This window comes from Tachyglossus aculeatus, chromosome 4 (genome assembly GCF_015852505.1).
Source record: "Tachyglossus aculeatus isolate mTacAcu1 chromosome 4, mTacAcu1.pri, whole genome shotgun sequence".
Lineage (NCBI taxonomy): Eukaryota > Metazoa > Chordata > Mammalia > Monotremata > Tachyglossidae > Tachyglossus > Tachyglossus aculeatus.
This window is the reverse complement of record NC_052069.1, coordinates 101671597-101687732: the sequence shown is the minus strand read 5'-3', so window position 1 is coordinate 101687732 and position 16136 is coordinate 101671597. Positions and strand designations below refer to the sequence as shown.

Here is a 16136-nt window from a genome sequence, read left to right as displayed (position 1 = left end):
CAAGCGCTTAGTACAGTGCTCTGCACACGGTAAGCGCTCAATAAATACGATTGATTGATTGGCCTCACTGATTCTCTGTCCCTGTTCCTTCATTCCCTTTCAATTTAGAGAAGCAGCCTGGCTCAGTGGAAGGAGCCCGGGCTTTGGAGTCAGAGGTCAGGGGTTCGAATCCCGGCTCCCCCACATGTCTGCCGTGTGACCTTGGGCGAGTCACTTCACTTCTCTGAGCCTCAGTTCCCTCGTCTGTAAAATGGGGATTAAGACTGTGAGCCCCAAGTGGGACAACTTGATCACCTTGTATCCCCCCCCAGCACTTAGAACAGTGCTGTGCACATAGTAAGCGCTTAACAAATGCCATCATTATTATTATTATTATTATTATTATGTACTCTTCCAATTAGCACTTTGAGTCACCAATGGGATGGAATACGATTCCATTTTGGTTTCGACGACACAGTCCTCTCCTGGTTCTTCTCCAGTCTCTCTGACCGCTCGTTCTCAGTGTTTTATGTAGGCTCCTCCTCTACCTCCCACCCTCTGATAGTGGGAGTCCCTCAAGGCTCAGTTCTAGGCCCCCTTTTATTTTCCATCTTCATTCCCCCCCCCTTGAAGAACTCACTCACTCACTCCCATGGTTTCAATACCACCTTTACATGGTTGATTCCCAATCAATCAATCGTATTTATTGAGCACTTACTGTGTGCAGAGCACTGTACTAAGCACTTGGAAAGTACAAGTTGGCAACATATAGAGACAGTCCCTACCCAACAGTGGGCTCACAGTCTAAAAGGGGGAGACAGAAAACCAAACCAAACATACTAATAAAATAAATAGAAAAGATATGTACAGGTAAAATAAATAAATAAATAAATAGAGTAATAAATAAGTACAAACATATACATATATACAGGTGCTGTGGGGAAGGGAAGGAGGTAAGATGAGGGGATGGAGAGGGGGACGAGGGGGAGATTCCCAGTTTTACATCTCCAGCCCAGACCTCCCCTTCTCTCAATCAATCAATCAATCATATTTATTGAGCGCTTACTGTGTGCAGAGCACTGGACTAAGCGCTTGGGAAGTACAGGTTGGCAACGTATAGAGACGGTCCCTACCCAACAGTGGGCTCACAGTCTACATCCCACCGACACTTTAAACTGAACCTTCCCAGACAGAACTCATCTTTCCACGCAAAACCCGTCCTCCCCGTGTTTTTCCCAGCCCTGTAGACAATACCGCTCTCCTAAGCCTGTAACCTTGGCCTTATCCTCGACTCCTCATCTCTCTGATTCAACTCGCCTGTTCAGTCGTTCACCAAATCCTGTCAGGTCTACATTCACAGCATCGCTAAAATCCACCCTTTCCTCTCCACCCACACTGCCACTCTGCTGATCCCAGCACTTATCCTGTCCCGCCGTGACTACTAAATCGGCCTGCTCAGTGAACTCCCTGCCTCCTGCCTCTCCCCCCTCCTTATTTCACTCTGCTGCCCAGATCATTTTTCTAAAATAAATTTAAAAAAATCAGTTCACATCTCCCCGCTCCTCAAGAACCTCTAATGATTGCCCATTTGTCTCCCCAGCAAATAGAAACTCTTTACCGTCAACTTTCAAGCACTCAATCATCCCTCCCCTTCTTTTCTGCCCTCACTGGTTTCCTAATACAGCGTGTGCCTTGCTCTCATCTATCTCACTGCCGACCCCTTTCCTGGATGCTCCCCCTCGCCTGGAACTCCGTCCCCCTCCATGTACTCCAGACCATTCAATCGTATTTATTGAGCGCTTACTATGTGCACAGGACTGTACTAAGCGGTTGGAAAATGCAGTTCGGCGGCAGATAGAGACAATCCCTGCCCAACAACGGGCTCACAGTCTAGAGAGGGGGAGACAGACATCAAAACAAGTAAACAGGCACCAGTATCATCATCATCATCATCAATCGTATTTATTGAGCGCTTACTGTGTGCAGAGCACTGTATTAAGCGCTTGGGAAGTACAAGTTGGCAACATATAGAGACGGTCCCTACCCAACAGTGGGCTCACAGTCTAAAAGGGGGAGACAGAGAACAAAACCAAACATACTAGCGACAGTGTGAATAAATAGAATGATAGATATATTCACATCATCAATAAAATAGACTAATAAATATGTACATTCATGCACAAATGCGGTGGGGCTGGGAGGGAGTCGGGGCGATGGGGAGAAGGAGCAGAGGAGAAGGGGGGCTTAGTCTGGGAAGGCATCCTGGAGGAGGTGAGCTTCCACGACTCTTCCCACCTTCAAAGCCTTATTAAGGTCCCGTTTCCTTCAAGAGGCCTTCCCGGATTAAGCTTTCGTTTCCCCCAACTCCCTCCGCCATCTGTGTCCCCTATAAGAAGCAGCGTGGCTCAGTGGAAAGAGCCCGGGCTTGGGAGTCCGAGGTCGTGGGTTCCAATCCCGACTCCGCCACTTGTCAGCTGTGTGACTTTGGGCAAGTCACTTCTCTGGGCCTCAGTTACCTCATCTGTAAAATGGGGATGAAGACTGTGAGCCCCATGGGGGACACCCTGATCACCTTGTATTCCCCCCAGCGCTTAGAACAGTGCTTGGCACATAGTAAGCGCTTAACAAATGCCATTATTATTATTATCTGTCCCCTTGGAGCACTCGATATTCACCCCACCCTCAGCCCCACAGTGCGTAGGTACATATCCATAATTTCTTTTAATGTTTGCCTCCCCCTCCAAGACTGTAGGCTTCTTGTCAGTAGGAAACATGTCTACCAACTCTGTTGTACTCTCCCAAGTGCACAGTACAGTGCTCTGCACAAAAAGCACTCAACAAATACCACCGATTGACTGTAATTCATAAAATGGATCTTTTGTTGAATTTGTTGTTGCCTTGGCTAAGGTCTGAATCATGCCCTAGTTCTTAGTTCATTGGGAAGGAGCTTAAGAATCATAATTTGATTCTTTTCCAGCACTCGAGTGGGTATATTAGAAGCAGGAGGCATGGTCCCGTCTCGCAAAAAATGTACGATCCAATGAGGGAGACAGACCCATGATGATGAACAGATGGGGGAAGAAGTGGTTACAAAGTAGTGCGTGTAAGACAAAATGTTCAAAAATGCAGTGGGAGGTGGTGAGTGCAAAAGCGCTGAGACTTTTTAGACTGTGAGCCCACTGTTGGGTAGGGACTGTCTCTATAAGTTGCCAACTTGTACTTCCCGAGCGCTTAGTACAGTGTTCTGCACACAGTAAGCGCTCAATAAATATGATTGATTGATTGCTGAGACTATAAGTGGGAGGATGTAGTCTGGGGAGAAGAAAAATTAATCAGGGAAAGCTTCCTAGCGGAGTGGGATTTCAGAGGAGCTTCGAAGGTGGAGAGGGCTAAAATCTGGAAGCTTTGAACAGGGAGAGAGTTTCAGGCAGGGGGAAAAGTGCGAACCAAGAGTCGGAAGTGAGTCAGGAACCATCTTGGGGACAACGGAGACTGCGACCTAAGGTGTAGTGCCTAAGTTAAGGGGATTAAAATGTGCTTCTGCCTTTCCAGACAACTTTTCTAACTAGTCTTTCAGAGTCCTAGAGACATCGTTCCAGTGTGGCTCATTGGAGATAGCTACACCCTAATGGCCTACACCTAAGAAGATGTGCAAGTCAATCAGTCGGTGGTGTTTACTGATTACTTACTACGTGCAGAGCACTGTACTAAGCTCTTCGGAGCGTACAGTGCAACAGAGCTGGCGGAAACGTTCCCCACCCACAACGAGCGTAAACTGCTTTGCCAAATCAACCGGGAAGTCCTGACTGATGATAATTTGAAGGAAATGGAAGTAATGTGTGACTCCTCACCAGGAAAACCCTACACACAGACATTTACTTGTACATATTTACTACTTTTTTTTATTAATGACAGACAAAGATATTTTACTTGTACATATTTACTACTCTGTTTTATTAATGATGCGTATATAGCTATAATTCTATTTATTCCGACTGTTTGACACCTGTCTACATGTTTTCTTTTATTGTCTGTCTCCCCCGTCTAGACTGTGAGCCCGCTGTTGGGTAGGGACCGTCTCTATATGTTGCCGACTTGTACTTCCCAAGCGCTTAGTAAGTGCTCTTAATACAGTAAGCGCTCAATAAATACGATTGAATGAATGAATTACCTAGGTAGCCCACTGGCTAATGCTGAAACAGTAGACAAGAAGTAGAAAATCCAAATCAAAGAGTTCAGCACATCTTCTGGGAGGCTGTCAGGTGGAATGTCGCATCAGTGTGATATTGGGCTTCAGCCCAAACTTAAAAGTCTTCAGAGCTATAGTGCTGCCATCTTTTTCTATAGTAATAATAATTATGGCATTCGTTAAGGTAGATACAAGATAATCAGATCGGACCAGGCCACCGGGCTCACAGTCTAGGAGGGACGGAGAATGGGTATCTCATCCCCATTTTACAGATCATCATCATCAATCGTATTTATTGAGCGCTTACTATGTGCAGAGCACTGTACTAAGCGCTTGGGAAGTACAAATCGGCAACATATAGAGACAGTCCCTACCCAACAGTGGGCTCACAGTCTAAAAGATGAGGGAATCAGTCAAGAAATGATATTTATTGAGCGCTTACTAAGTGTGTAGAGCACTGTACTACCACTATTACTACTAATAATAATGATGGCATTTGTTAAGCACTTACTATGTGCCAAGCACTGTTCTAAGCGCTGGGTGGGATACAGGGTCATCAGGTTGTCCCACGTGGAACTCAGTCTTAACCCCCATTTTACAGATGAGGTAACCGAGGCCCAGAGAAGTGACTTGCCCAAAGTCACACAGCTGACAAGGGGCGGAGCCGGGATTAGAACCCGCGACCTCTGACTCCCAAGCCCGGGCCCTTTCCACCGAGCCAGGCTGCTTCGCTGGGCACTTGAGAGGGTACAGCGCAACAGAGTTGGCACATTCCCTGCTCGCATGGAGCTTATAGTCTGGAGGGGACTGTGGTCCAGAGAGGTGAAGTGACTTGGCAAAGGTCACACCTGAGGCCAGTGGCAGGGACAGAGTTGGGACTAAAACCTGGGTTTCCTGACTTTTCAGGCCCATGCTCTCACCCCTAAGCCATGCTGCCCCCATAATCAATCAATCAATCGTATTTATTGAGCCCTTACTGTGTGCAGAGCACTGTACTAAGCGCTCGGGAAGGACAAGCTGGCAACATATAGAGACAGTCCCTACCCAACGGTGGGCTCACAGTCTAGAAGGGGGAGAACTAGCCCCTCCCCAGCTGCTACATCTGATTCCTTGAGCAGTTCCATCTGCTTTTTTTATAATAATTGTGGTACTTGTTAAGCGCCGTTCTAAGAGCTGGGGTAGATCCAAGCTAATCAGGTTGGACACCAGTCCCACATAGGGCTCCCAGTCTTAATCCCCAGTTTACAGATGAGGGAACTGAGGCCCAGAGAAGGGAAGCAACCTGCCCAGGGTCACAGAGCATTCAGGGGGCAGAGGCAGGATTCAAAGCAGCGTGGCTCAGTGGAAAGAGCCCGGGCTTGGGAGTCAGAGGCCATGGGTTCTAATCCCGGCTCTGCCGCTTGTCTGCTGTGTGACCTTGGGCAAGTCAGTTAACTTCTCCGAGCCTCGGTTACCTCATATGTAAAATGGGGATAAGACTGTGAGCCCCACGTGGCACAATCAATCAATCAATCAATCAATCAATTGTATTTATTGAGCGCTTACTATGTGCAGAGCACTGTACTAAGCGCTTGGGAAGTACAAATTGGCAACACATAGAGAAAGTCCCTACCCAACAGTGGGCTCACAGTCTAAAAGACACAACCTGATCACTTTGTATTCCCCCCCCCAGCGCTTAGAACAGTGCTTTGCACATAGTAAGCGCTCAACAAATGCCATGAAACAAACAAAAACCCGTGAACTTCTGGGCCCGTGCTCTCTCCAAGGCCGTACTCGACATCAGTGTGGCAGGACAGGATCACAAACAATGAATTCTTGAAAGAAAGTCAGTCTCCCGGTATTGAATCCATGGTTACTGCAACACAGCTTTGCTGCTGGGGCACAAAAGAACGAAGAACTGTAGACTATCCCAGCCGTCATTGGGTTGGGAGGTGATTTGGCCAAAGGAAACAGGAGGGTCGGAGGAAACATTTAATGGGTGTGGTAAAACAAAGCCTCAGACAATACTGCATTTCAGAGCACTTAGTAACAGTGCTCTGCGCAGTAAGCGCTCAATAAATGCGATGGAATGAATGAATCTGAAAAATGGAAAGTAACTACACAGCTCAGCATGGTACATCACATCAGTGCTCGGCACAGAGTAAGCGCTTAACAAATGCCGTCATTATTATTATCAAGAAAGGAGCAACTTCCCTTTGAGCAGAAGCTTTGAGAAGTTTGTCTGGGATCCCTCCAGGCTGTGGGCTTGTTCTGGGCAGGGAAAGTGTCTGCTAATTCTGTTGCACTGTACTTTCCCAACCGCTTAGTACAGTGCTCTGCACAGTAAGCGCTCAATAAATGCGATGGAATGAATGAATCTGAAAACTGGAACGTAACTGCACAGACAGCTCAGCGTGGTACATCACAACAATGCTCGGCACAGAGTAAGCGCTTAACAAATGCCGTCATTATTATTATCAAGAAAGGAGCAACTTCCCTTTGAGCAGAAGCTTTGAGAAGTTTGTCTGGGATCCCTCCAGACTGTGGGCTTGTTATGGGCAGGGAAAGTGTCTGCTAATTCTGTTGCACTGTACTTTCCCAACCGCTTAGTACAGTGGTCTGGACATAGTAAGCGCTCAATGAATTCCCTTCGGCAGATAAAAAAACGAAAGCGAGAACAGTGGCCGATGCAGCTAACGACAGTTTGACGAAGTTATGGTTGTACATATTTATTACTCTATTTATTTATTTATTTATTTATTTTACTTGTACATTTCTATCCTACTTATTTTATTTTGTTGGTATGTTTGGTTCTGTTCTCTGTCTCCCCCTTTTAGACTGTGAGCCCACTGTTGGGTAGGGACTGTCTCTATGTGATGCCAATTTGTACTTCCCAAGCGCTTAGTACAGTGCTCTGCACATAGTAAGCGCTCAATAAATACGATTGATTGATTGATTGATTGAAGAACAGTCCCTGTGCGGGACTGTGGGCCCTGAATTGACCTTTTCAGTCACACGCGCCTGTATAAATAAACATCGGAGAAGCAGCGTGGCTCAGTGGAAAGAGGCCGGGCTTTGGAGTCAGGGGTCGTGGGTTCATATCCCGGCTGTGCCAATTGTCAGCTGTGTGACTTTGGGCAAGTCACTTCACTTCTCTGGGCCTCAGTGACCTCATCTGTAAAATGGGGGATTAAGACTGTGAGCCCCCTGTGGGACAACTTGATCACCTTGCCTCCCCAGTGCTTAGAACAGTGCTTTGCACATAGTAAGCACTTAATAAATGCCATTATTATTATTATTATCGCCATTAGGGGTTTTTTTTTAGTACAAAGGACCGATATATACACGCATTGCGTTGTTCCCTAGCGAATATTGTGTTAGGCTGCAGGAAAACCGCATGCCACATCTTTTTGTGTGTTTACTGAAATTCTTAACTCTTCCTTCTCATCACATCTTTTTGTGTGTTTACTGAAATTGTTGACTCTTCCTTCTCATCGGCAGGTACACCCTGACTCCTCTCGGAGAAGGTCCCTGCCCTCGAGTTGGCCACAACTGCTTGTACGTGCCTCCTGTTGCGAACTCGGGAAAGAGCAAAGTCGTCATTGTCGGGGGAGCAAATCCCAACGGGAGCTTCTCTGATGGTCACATTATCGATCTGGGTAAGAATCCATCCATCAATCGATGGTTTTCGTGGAGCTCTCACTGGGTGTGGACCACTGTTCTAAGCACTTGGGAGAGTACGGTTCTAAAGAGTCGGTTCCCTGCCCGCAGTGAGCTTGCAGTCTAGAAGGAGACTGGGACTTGCTTTAGACGAGTTTTTCTGAGAAGACCCTGGCTGTTGGAGACCAGGCTTTTTTTTCCTTTCAGGACATATACAGGTAATTTTCACTTCCCAAACCAAGGGCCCGGGGTAAGGTCAGAATGGAGGAGGGAAAAAATATTGTCCGAGAAGTCCAGTTTCCTAATAATAATTGTAATGCCTGGTAGAAGTTGCGTGGCTTAGTGGAAAGAGCATGGGCTTAGAGGTCGTGGAATCTCATCCCAGCTCTGCCACTTATCAGCTGTGTGACCTTGGGCAAATCATTTCACTTCTCCGTGCCTCAGTGGCCTCATATTTAAAATAGGGATTAAGTCTGTGAGCCCCAAGTGGGACAACCCAGTGCTTAGAACAGTGCTTGGCACATATTAAGCGCTTAACAAGCACCATTATTATTATTAAGTGCTTACTACGTGACAGCCACTGTTTTAACCGCTGGGGTAGATCCAAGTTAATCAGGTTTGACACAGTCCCCCATCTCTGTTGGGGCTCACACTCTTCATCCCCGTTTACAGATGAGGTAACGGAGGCCCAGAGAAGTTAGGTGACTCGCCTAAGGTCACACACCAGGATTAGAACCCACGTCCTCCGATTCCCAGGCCCGTGCTGTGCCCACTTAAGGCCACGCTGCTTCCTGAAAAGAGGTAGTCTGGATGTCATAGAAAGACACCGGCCCACTCTCCCTTAATATAGGGGTTTGTTCAGTAAATGCCTCCTGGCCAGTTGGACGCTTTGGTTCAAGGCCCGCCAGTGCATACGATCTCATTCCTGTTCCTTTCAGTTGAAACGATGCCTGGGGTTGGATGGATTCGGTTTCAGCTCAAATACTAACGTATAATTATGGTATTTGTTAAGTCCTTATTACCGTGAGCCAAGCACCGTACTAAAGCGCTGGGATAGATACAACTTAATCAGGTCAAACATAGTCGCTGCCCCAATGGTGACTAGTCCAGCCTCAGACTAGAATGTCTTCTAGACCAGACATTGAATTCCTATTTTTAATAATAATAATAATGGCATTTATTAAGCGCTTACTATGTGCAAAGCACTGTTCTAAGCGCTGGGGAGGTTACAAGGCAATCAGGTTGTCCCACAGGGGGCTCACAGTCTTCATCCCCGTTTTACAGATGAGGGAACTGAGGCACAGAGAACAATAACAATGTTGGCATTTGTTAAGCGCTTACTATGTGCAAAGCACTGTTCTAAGCGCTGGGGGGGGGGGATACAAAGTGAGCACGTTGTCCCGTGTGGGGTTCACAGTCTTAATCCCCATTTTACAGCTGAGGTAACTGAGGCTCAGAGAAGTTAAGTGACTTGCCCAAGGTCACACAGCAGACATGTGGCGGGGTCGGGATTCGAACCCATGACCTCTGACTCCAAAGCCCGGGCTCTTTCCACTGAGCTACGCTGCTTCTCTAATTTTACACAGATTGTACAGATTGATTTTACAGATGAGGAAACCGAGGCCCAGAGAAGTTAAGCAACCCGGCCAAGGTCACCCAGCAGGGAAGTGACAGATCCAGGATTAGAACCCCTTTCTCCGGATTCCCAGGCCCGTTGGGCCACACTGCTTCTCCATGAGGCCATGCTGTGGTATCTGTAAACCACTACCACCGGTAGCAAAGCGGGCCCCCGCTCTATGTGTTGCCAACTTGTACTTCCCAGGTGCTTAGTACAGTGCTCTGCACACAGTAAGCGCTCAGTAAATACGACTGATTGATTGATTTGGTGTGTGAAATGCGTTGCAGAGAGGTATGAGTGGAGAACTGCCAACTGGGAGGGCTTGTTGCCCCGGTACGAGCACGCCAGCTTCGTTCCCTCCGACAGCCCTGGCAGCATCTGGGTGTTCGGAGGCGCTCACAAGGCAGGAAACAGAAACTGCCTGCAAGTTTTGAAACCTGGTAAGTGCAGAAATGTTCCCTCTCAAAAATGGTTCAACAACTGTTTATTTGTGATTTTGAATATTTAAAAAGCATGCACTACTGAGAGCTCACCTCCTCCAGGAGGCCTTCCCAGACTGAGCCCCTTCCTTCCTCTCCCCCGCGTCCCCCTCTCCATCCCCCCCATCTTACCTCCTTCCCTTCCCCACAGCACCTGTATATATGTTTGTACATATTTATGACTCTATTTTAATTGTACATATCTATTCTATTTATTTTATTTTGTTAATATGTTTGGTTTTGTTCTCTGTCTCCCCCTTGTAGACTGTGAGCCCACTGTTGGGTAGGGACTGTCTCTTTATGTTGCCAACTTGGACTTCCCAAGCGCTTAGTACAGTGCTCTGCACACAGTAAGCGCTCAATAAATACGATTGATTGATTTTGGGTCGAAAGAATTGCTTAACCCAGCCAGTATTTAGATAACCTAAAGTGGAACCTCCTCATTTGCTCTACGGCAACTGTTGGTTTGCAGCACATTGCGCTCGTCCGTTGTTGGGTAGGAACCGATATGTGGCCGATTTGTACTTCCGAAGCGCTTAGTACGGTGCTCTGCACACAGTAAGCGCTCAGTAAATACGTTCGCATGGAGGAATGAATCTGGAGGCAGCGCAAATCCGTTTTCTTGGCAGGATATCACTTGGAGCACCCTGATTGAAATTTTTACCGCGTTGAATGCCGAAAGGAGGAGCTTTCTTTCCCGGAGGGATTGTGGAAAATCCAACTGGACTGAAGATCTAGAAAAGTTGTAGAAATCATAAAATGCAAATATGGCTGATGATAACTTTGAAAGGACTTGGAATAAGAAGCCACTTCCTTTTTGCTTCTGTCCCTTCCCTTAAAAGTTGAATAGGACACTCTGGTTAAACAGTATTAAGAGTCGTATCTGGTGATTTTAGTAGGAAGGTAATTCCCTCAATTGGCTCAGATTTTCTGGTACCAAGTTTGGCGTTACAGTATCTCAGCACCAAATTCCAGGGTCTTGGCAATGAGTACAAATCCTCATTAACTAGTTAAGTGTTTTAATTCATGTTCATTCAGTCGTTTTTATTGAGCGCTTACGGTGTGCAAAGCAGCGTACTAAGTGTTTTTCAAAATCATTTAAAGATCTGTGGATTTATCGTCGCCCACAACACCATTATTTATTAACTCCTCTGGGGAGAACACTGAAGTTGGCCCTTGAAAACCTTGCCCTTGAGGAGTTTTTAATGCGATAGAGGCTGGGTCTCTTTGGTCTGCGTGTATTGACTTCTGAGTAGACGGCAAACATTTCACCTAGATCTTCCCTGGATGAGAATATGACATGCAAGCAGAAATCCCCAGTGGTTTTATAAAACCAAGTTTCAGCCTTAGAGAAGCTTTATTTTGAGAGCTATTAATCAATCAATCAATCAATCAGTGGTATTTATTGAGCACTCACTGTGTGCTTACTAGGTGTTTAGGAGTGAGCGATATAGTAGAGCTTCGATAGACACGTTCCCTGCCCACAGGGAGCTCACTCTCTAGACGGAGAGACAGGCGGAAGTCCTCCAAAAGAATTTTTTTATTTAAGGTATTTGTTTAAACGCGTACTAAGTGCCGGGTACTGTACTAAGCGCTGGGGTAGGTACAAACTACTCAGATTGGACGCAGTCCAGGTCCCATATATATGTTTGTACATATTTATTACTCTATTTATTTATTTATTTTACTTGTACATTTCTATTCTATTTATTTTATTTTGTTAGTATGTTTGGTTTTGTTCTCTGTCTCCCCCCTTTTAGACTGTGAGCCCACTGTTGGGTAGGGACTGTCTCTATATGTTGCCAATTTGTACTTCCCAAGCGCTTAGCACAGTGCTCTGCACATAGTAAGCGCTCAATAAATATGATTGATTGATTGATATGGGGCTAGCAGTCTCAATCTCCATTTTACGGATGAGGTAACGGTAACTGAGGCACAGAGAAGTTAAGTGACTTGCCCGAGGTCACGCAGCAGACAAGCAGTGGAACCAGAATTAGAACCAAGGTCTTTCCAGCTCCCAGGCCCGTACTCCATCCAACACTGGGAAAGTTGTAGTGATTCTTCAATCAGAATAAATAGTAAAGAACTTGGGAATTCGTTCAGATCAGCTTTCTTAACTTTTCGCAGCACTCGGCTTCTCTAAATTTAAGAGGTCACGCAGCAGACAAGCAGTGGAACCAGAATTAGAACCAAGGTCTTTCCAGCTCCCAGGCCCGTACTCCATCCAACACTGGGAAAGTTGTAGTGATTCTTCAATCAGAGTAAATAGTAAAGAAATTGGGAATTCGTTCAGATCGGCTTAACTTTTCGCAGCACTCGGCTTCTCTAAATTTAATCAGGATACGCTGGTCTTTTCTGTTTTCTGTATTCAGTGGCTGTCCCGTTGCAGATTGCATGCTCTTCAGGGCATCTGTTCTTTCTTTAGAGAGTAACAGCTTGGCCTAGTGGATAGAGCACGGGCTTGGGAGTCGGGAGGACCTGGGTTCTAATCCCAGCTCCGCCACTTGTCTGCCGGGTGACCTCGGGCAAGTTACCTAACTCCTCCGTGCCTCAGTTACCTCATCTGTAAAATGAGGATTAAGATTGTGAGCTCCATGTGGGACCGGGACTGTGTCCAACCCAAATATCCTGCATCCATCCCAGCGCTTAGTACAGTGCCTGGACCCTAGTAAGCCCTTAACAGACTCCCTTATATCATTATTTTTATCATGACCTGACTATTCTTGAAAAACACTGAGGGTGAACGGATGTGGTTCTTGTTAAAATGGCTTCATTTGTTCTGGGTTAGAAACTGGAATGTGGAAAACTCCCAAAGTGACCGGCCACTTACCGTCTCCAAGAACATTTCACACGGGATCCGCCGCCGTCGGCAACCAGTTGTACGTGTTTGGTGGCGGAGAGAGAGGAGCCGAGCCCGTTCAGGACACCCAGCTCCATGTGTTTGACACAAGTATGACTAAAATACATTTTATCTTTTGGGACCGGAAAACATCGTAATCCACCGGGACCTGAGGTTTGCTGGGGAGATTACATCACGCAGGAGAAAATGTACTACAGATAATTATCTTCTCATTTCTGGAGATCTGATTTCAGTTTCACTCTGGCCATACGCGAGAGTGGGTTGACTGGCTTAAATAGTTCCATCGGAAGCATCTCGCTGATGGCTCTCTATTTATATCCGTCTCTTTCTGGTGCCAGAGGGTAATTTTGAATGAGACTTCCTAATTGTTCCTTTTGGATGTTGAATATGTTTTTAGCCGTGCCTCGCGTTGCTCGGCGGATGTCTCCAGACCAGGCAAGGCGATCTGATTTCTCAACCTTCATTTAACAGAAGCTAAAGAATGGCCCTCAGATCACTCCCCTCATTCATATTTATTACTCTATTTATTTATTTTACTTGTACAGATCTATTCTATTTATTTTATTTTGTTAGGTTTGGTTTTGTTCCCTGTCTCCCCCTTTTAGACTGTGAGCCCACTGTTGGGTAGGGACTGTCTCTATATGTTGCCAACTTGGACTTCCCAAGCGCTTAGTACAGTGCTCTGCACACAGTAAGCGCTCAATAAATACGATTGATTGATTTTACTTGTACATATCTATTCTATTTATTTTATTTTATTTTGTTAGTATGTTTGGTTTTGTTTGATTGATTCCTCTCCCCCTCGTCCCCCTCTCCATCCCCCCATCTTACCTCCTTCCCTTCCCCACAGCACCTGTATATATGTTTGTACATATTTATTAGTCTATTTATTTTACTTGTACAGATCTATTTTATTTTGTTAGTATGTTTGGTCTTGTTCTCTGTCTCCCCCTTTTCGACTGTGAGCCCGCTGTTGGGTAGGGACTGTCTCTATATGTTGCCAACTTGTACTTCCCAAGCGCTTAGTACAGTGCTCTGCACACAGTAAGCGCTCAATAAATACGATTGATTGATTTTACTTGTACATATCTATTCTATTTATTTTATTTTATTTTGTTAGTATGTTTGGTTTTGTTCTCCGTCTCCCCCTTTTAGACTGTGAGCCCACTGTTGGGTAGGGACTGTCTCTATATGTTGCCAACTTGGACTTCCCAAGCGCTTAGTACAGTGCTCTGCACACAGTAAGCGCTCAATAAATACGATTGATTGATTGATTGATTGATTCGTTGGTTGAAACTGTTTAGAGGTGCCGGGTTTCCGGGTCCTTCTTTTCCTAGCCCTGACATCTAATGACGAATTTCTGTTCGTAGACACCCTGACTTGGTCGCAGCCCCAAATAGATGGGAAACCTCCATCCTCTCGGCACGGCCACGTGATGGTGGCGGCTGGGTCTAAGCTGTTTATCCACGGAGGCTTAGCGGGGGACACATTCTACGACGACCTTTACTGCCTTGACACAAGTACGTAAGGGGAGGGTTTGCAGTGGAGTTTGCCGGGGGTGGGTAAGTTGTCCAAAAACAAGCCACATGTCGCTTTTCGTCCCGTGCTTCGCATCTCACGTAGAAGAGTTATGCTGTATGGCTCGTCGGGAGTGAAAATAAACTGGGATGGCCAGAATAGCCATTCCAAGCGTGTAAATTGTTTCATCATCGCAGGCTGCCGTGTGCTGCTAGGCCAGCAACGGAGGCGGTGCCTTGCCCATGTGAGCCCCTTCCCTAACTCTAACCCCGACCCCCCTCCAAACCCCAACCAGGAATACCTCTCCTCCATCCCTTGCCATCACCCCCCACTCGATCTGAGGCTCTCCGTCGTCTTGTTTGTGGCATGCAGCTCTTCATTTCATGAGGTGTGGCCACGCTGGTAGGTAGTACTGTCTTGTGTATAGATGTACGTTACTGGCACTCCTAAAAGTGCCAAAATTTACACTTTTTCCACTGGGCCGGAAGAAAAGCATCTGATGAGAAGGAGCATGGCTTAGTGGGTAAGACCACAGGCCTGGGGGGGTCAGAAGAACTTGGATTCTAATCCTGGCTCTACCGCATCTCTGCTGTGTGACCTTGGGCAAGTCACTTCTCTGGGCCTCAGTGACTGCCTCTGTAAAATGGAGATGAAGACCGGGAGTCCTGTGTGGGACTGTGTCCAATCTAACTTGCACCTACCCCAGTGCTTAGCATAGTGCTTGGCACGTAGTAAGTGCTTAACAAATACCATAGTTGTTATGGTTCTAATTCCAGCTCTGCCACTTGTCTCCTGGGTGACCTTGGGCAAGTCACCTAACTTCTCTGTGCCTAAATTAGTCATCTGTAAAATGGGGATTAAAGCTTTAAGCCCCATGTGGGACATTAGTGCGTATCTAAATTACTCATCTGTAAAATGGGGATTAAGGCTTTGAGCCCCATGTGGGACATTAGTGTGTATCTATCTACCCCAGTGCTTAGTACAGCCTGACAGATAGTAAGCACTAAACAAATACCATAATAAAAAAATTAATGGGCATCATTAATTTAATAATAATAGTACTAATTATGGTACTTGTTAAGTGCTTACTATGTGCCAAGCACTGTTCTGGGCGCTGGGGTAGATACAAGTTAATCAGGTTGAACACAGTCCTTGTCCCACATGGGGCTCACACTCTTATCCCCATTTATCTTATCCCCATCTCTCCCCCTTTTAAACTGTGAGCCCACTGTTGGGTAGGGACTGTCTCTATATGTTGCCAACTTGTACTTCCCAAGCGCTTAGTCCAGTGCTCTGCACACAGTAAGCGCTCAGTAAATACGATTGATGATGATGATGATGATTTTATAGATGAGGTAACTGAGGCACAGAGAAGATCAGTGACTCGCCCAAGGTCACACAGCAGACGTGTGGCAGAGCCGGGATTAGAACCCAGGTCCTTCTGATTTCCAGGCTCATGCTTCATCCACTAAGCCACGCTGCTTCTCGAGGAACAAGTCCATTTCGAGGTACCAGGGAGTAGGAAGATGGTGACATCCAGCCCAAAGTCAATTCCTGGAACTTGCTAGGTCGACATTGAGTGGTTTGGAGATTAAACGACCGGTTTGGGATTAAACAAAATTTTTTTTACAAATGAATAGAACTGGGCAAGCACCTTCCTGAGCTAACAAGTTTCTAGGATAGCCCAAACCAATTTTTTTACATTATGGGACTCAACACTGTTCCTCCTTAACTTGGCCAATCCACTTTCTACTTTATTCTCCAATTTTCAGTAGACTCAGTCCTAATTTCTTGCAGGTGCCAAGTCTGTGGGCCAACTACCTTTATAGATCCCACCCAACTTCCCTTTAGAGA

The 16136-nt window shown here is 46.2% G+C and overlaps 1 protein-coding gene across 2 annotated transcripts in view; it reads left to right on the top strand.

The window, feature by feature from the left end:
* The window catches only part of RABEPK (Rab9 effector protein with kelch motifs), a 28042-nt gene that overhangs the window by 9519 nt on the left and 2387 nt on the right, over nt 1-16136 (top strand). For both annotated transcript variants that reach the window (XM_038744639.1, XM_038744638.1), the window contains exons 3-6: nt 7649-7806; nt 9713-9865; nt 12693-12854; nt 14135-14284. In XM_038744639.1, the coding sequence (XP_038600567.1) occupies nt 7649-7806; nt 9713-9865; nt 12693-12854; nt 14135-14284 (623 nt within the window). The remainder of the gene's footprint in view (nt 1-7648; nt 7807-9712; nt 9866-12692; nt 12855-14134; nt 14285-16136) is intronic.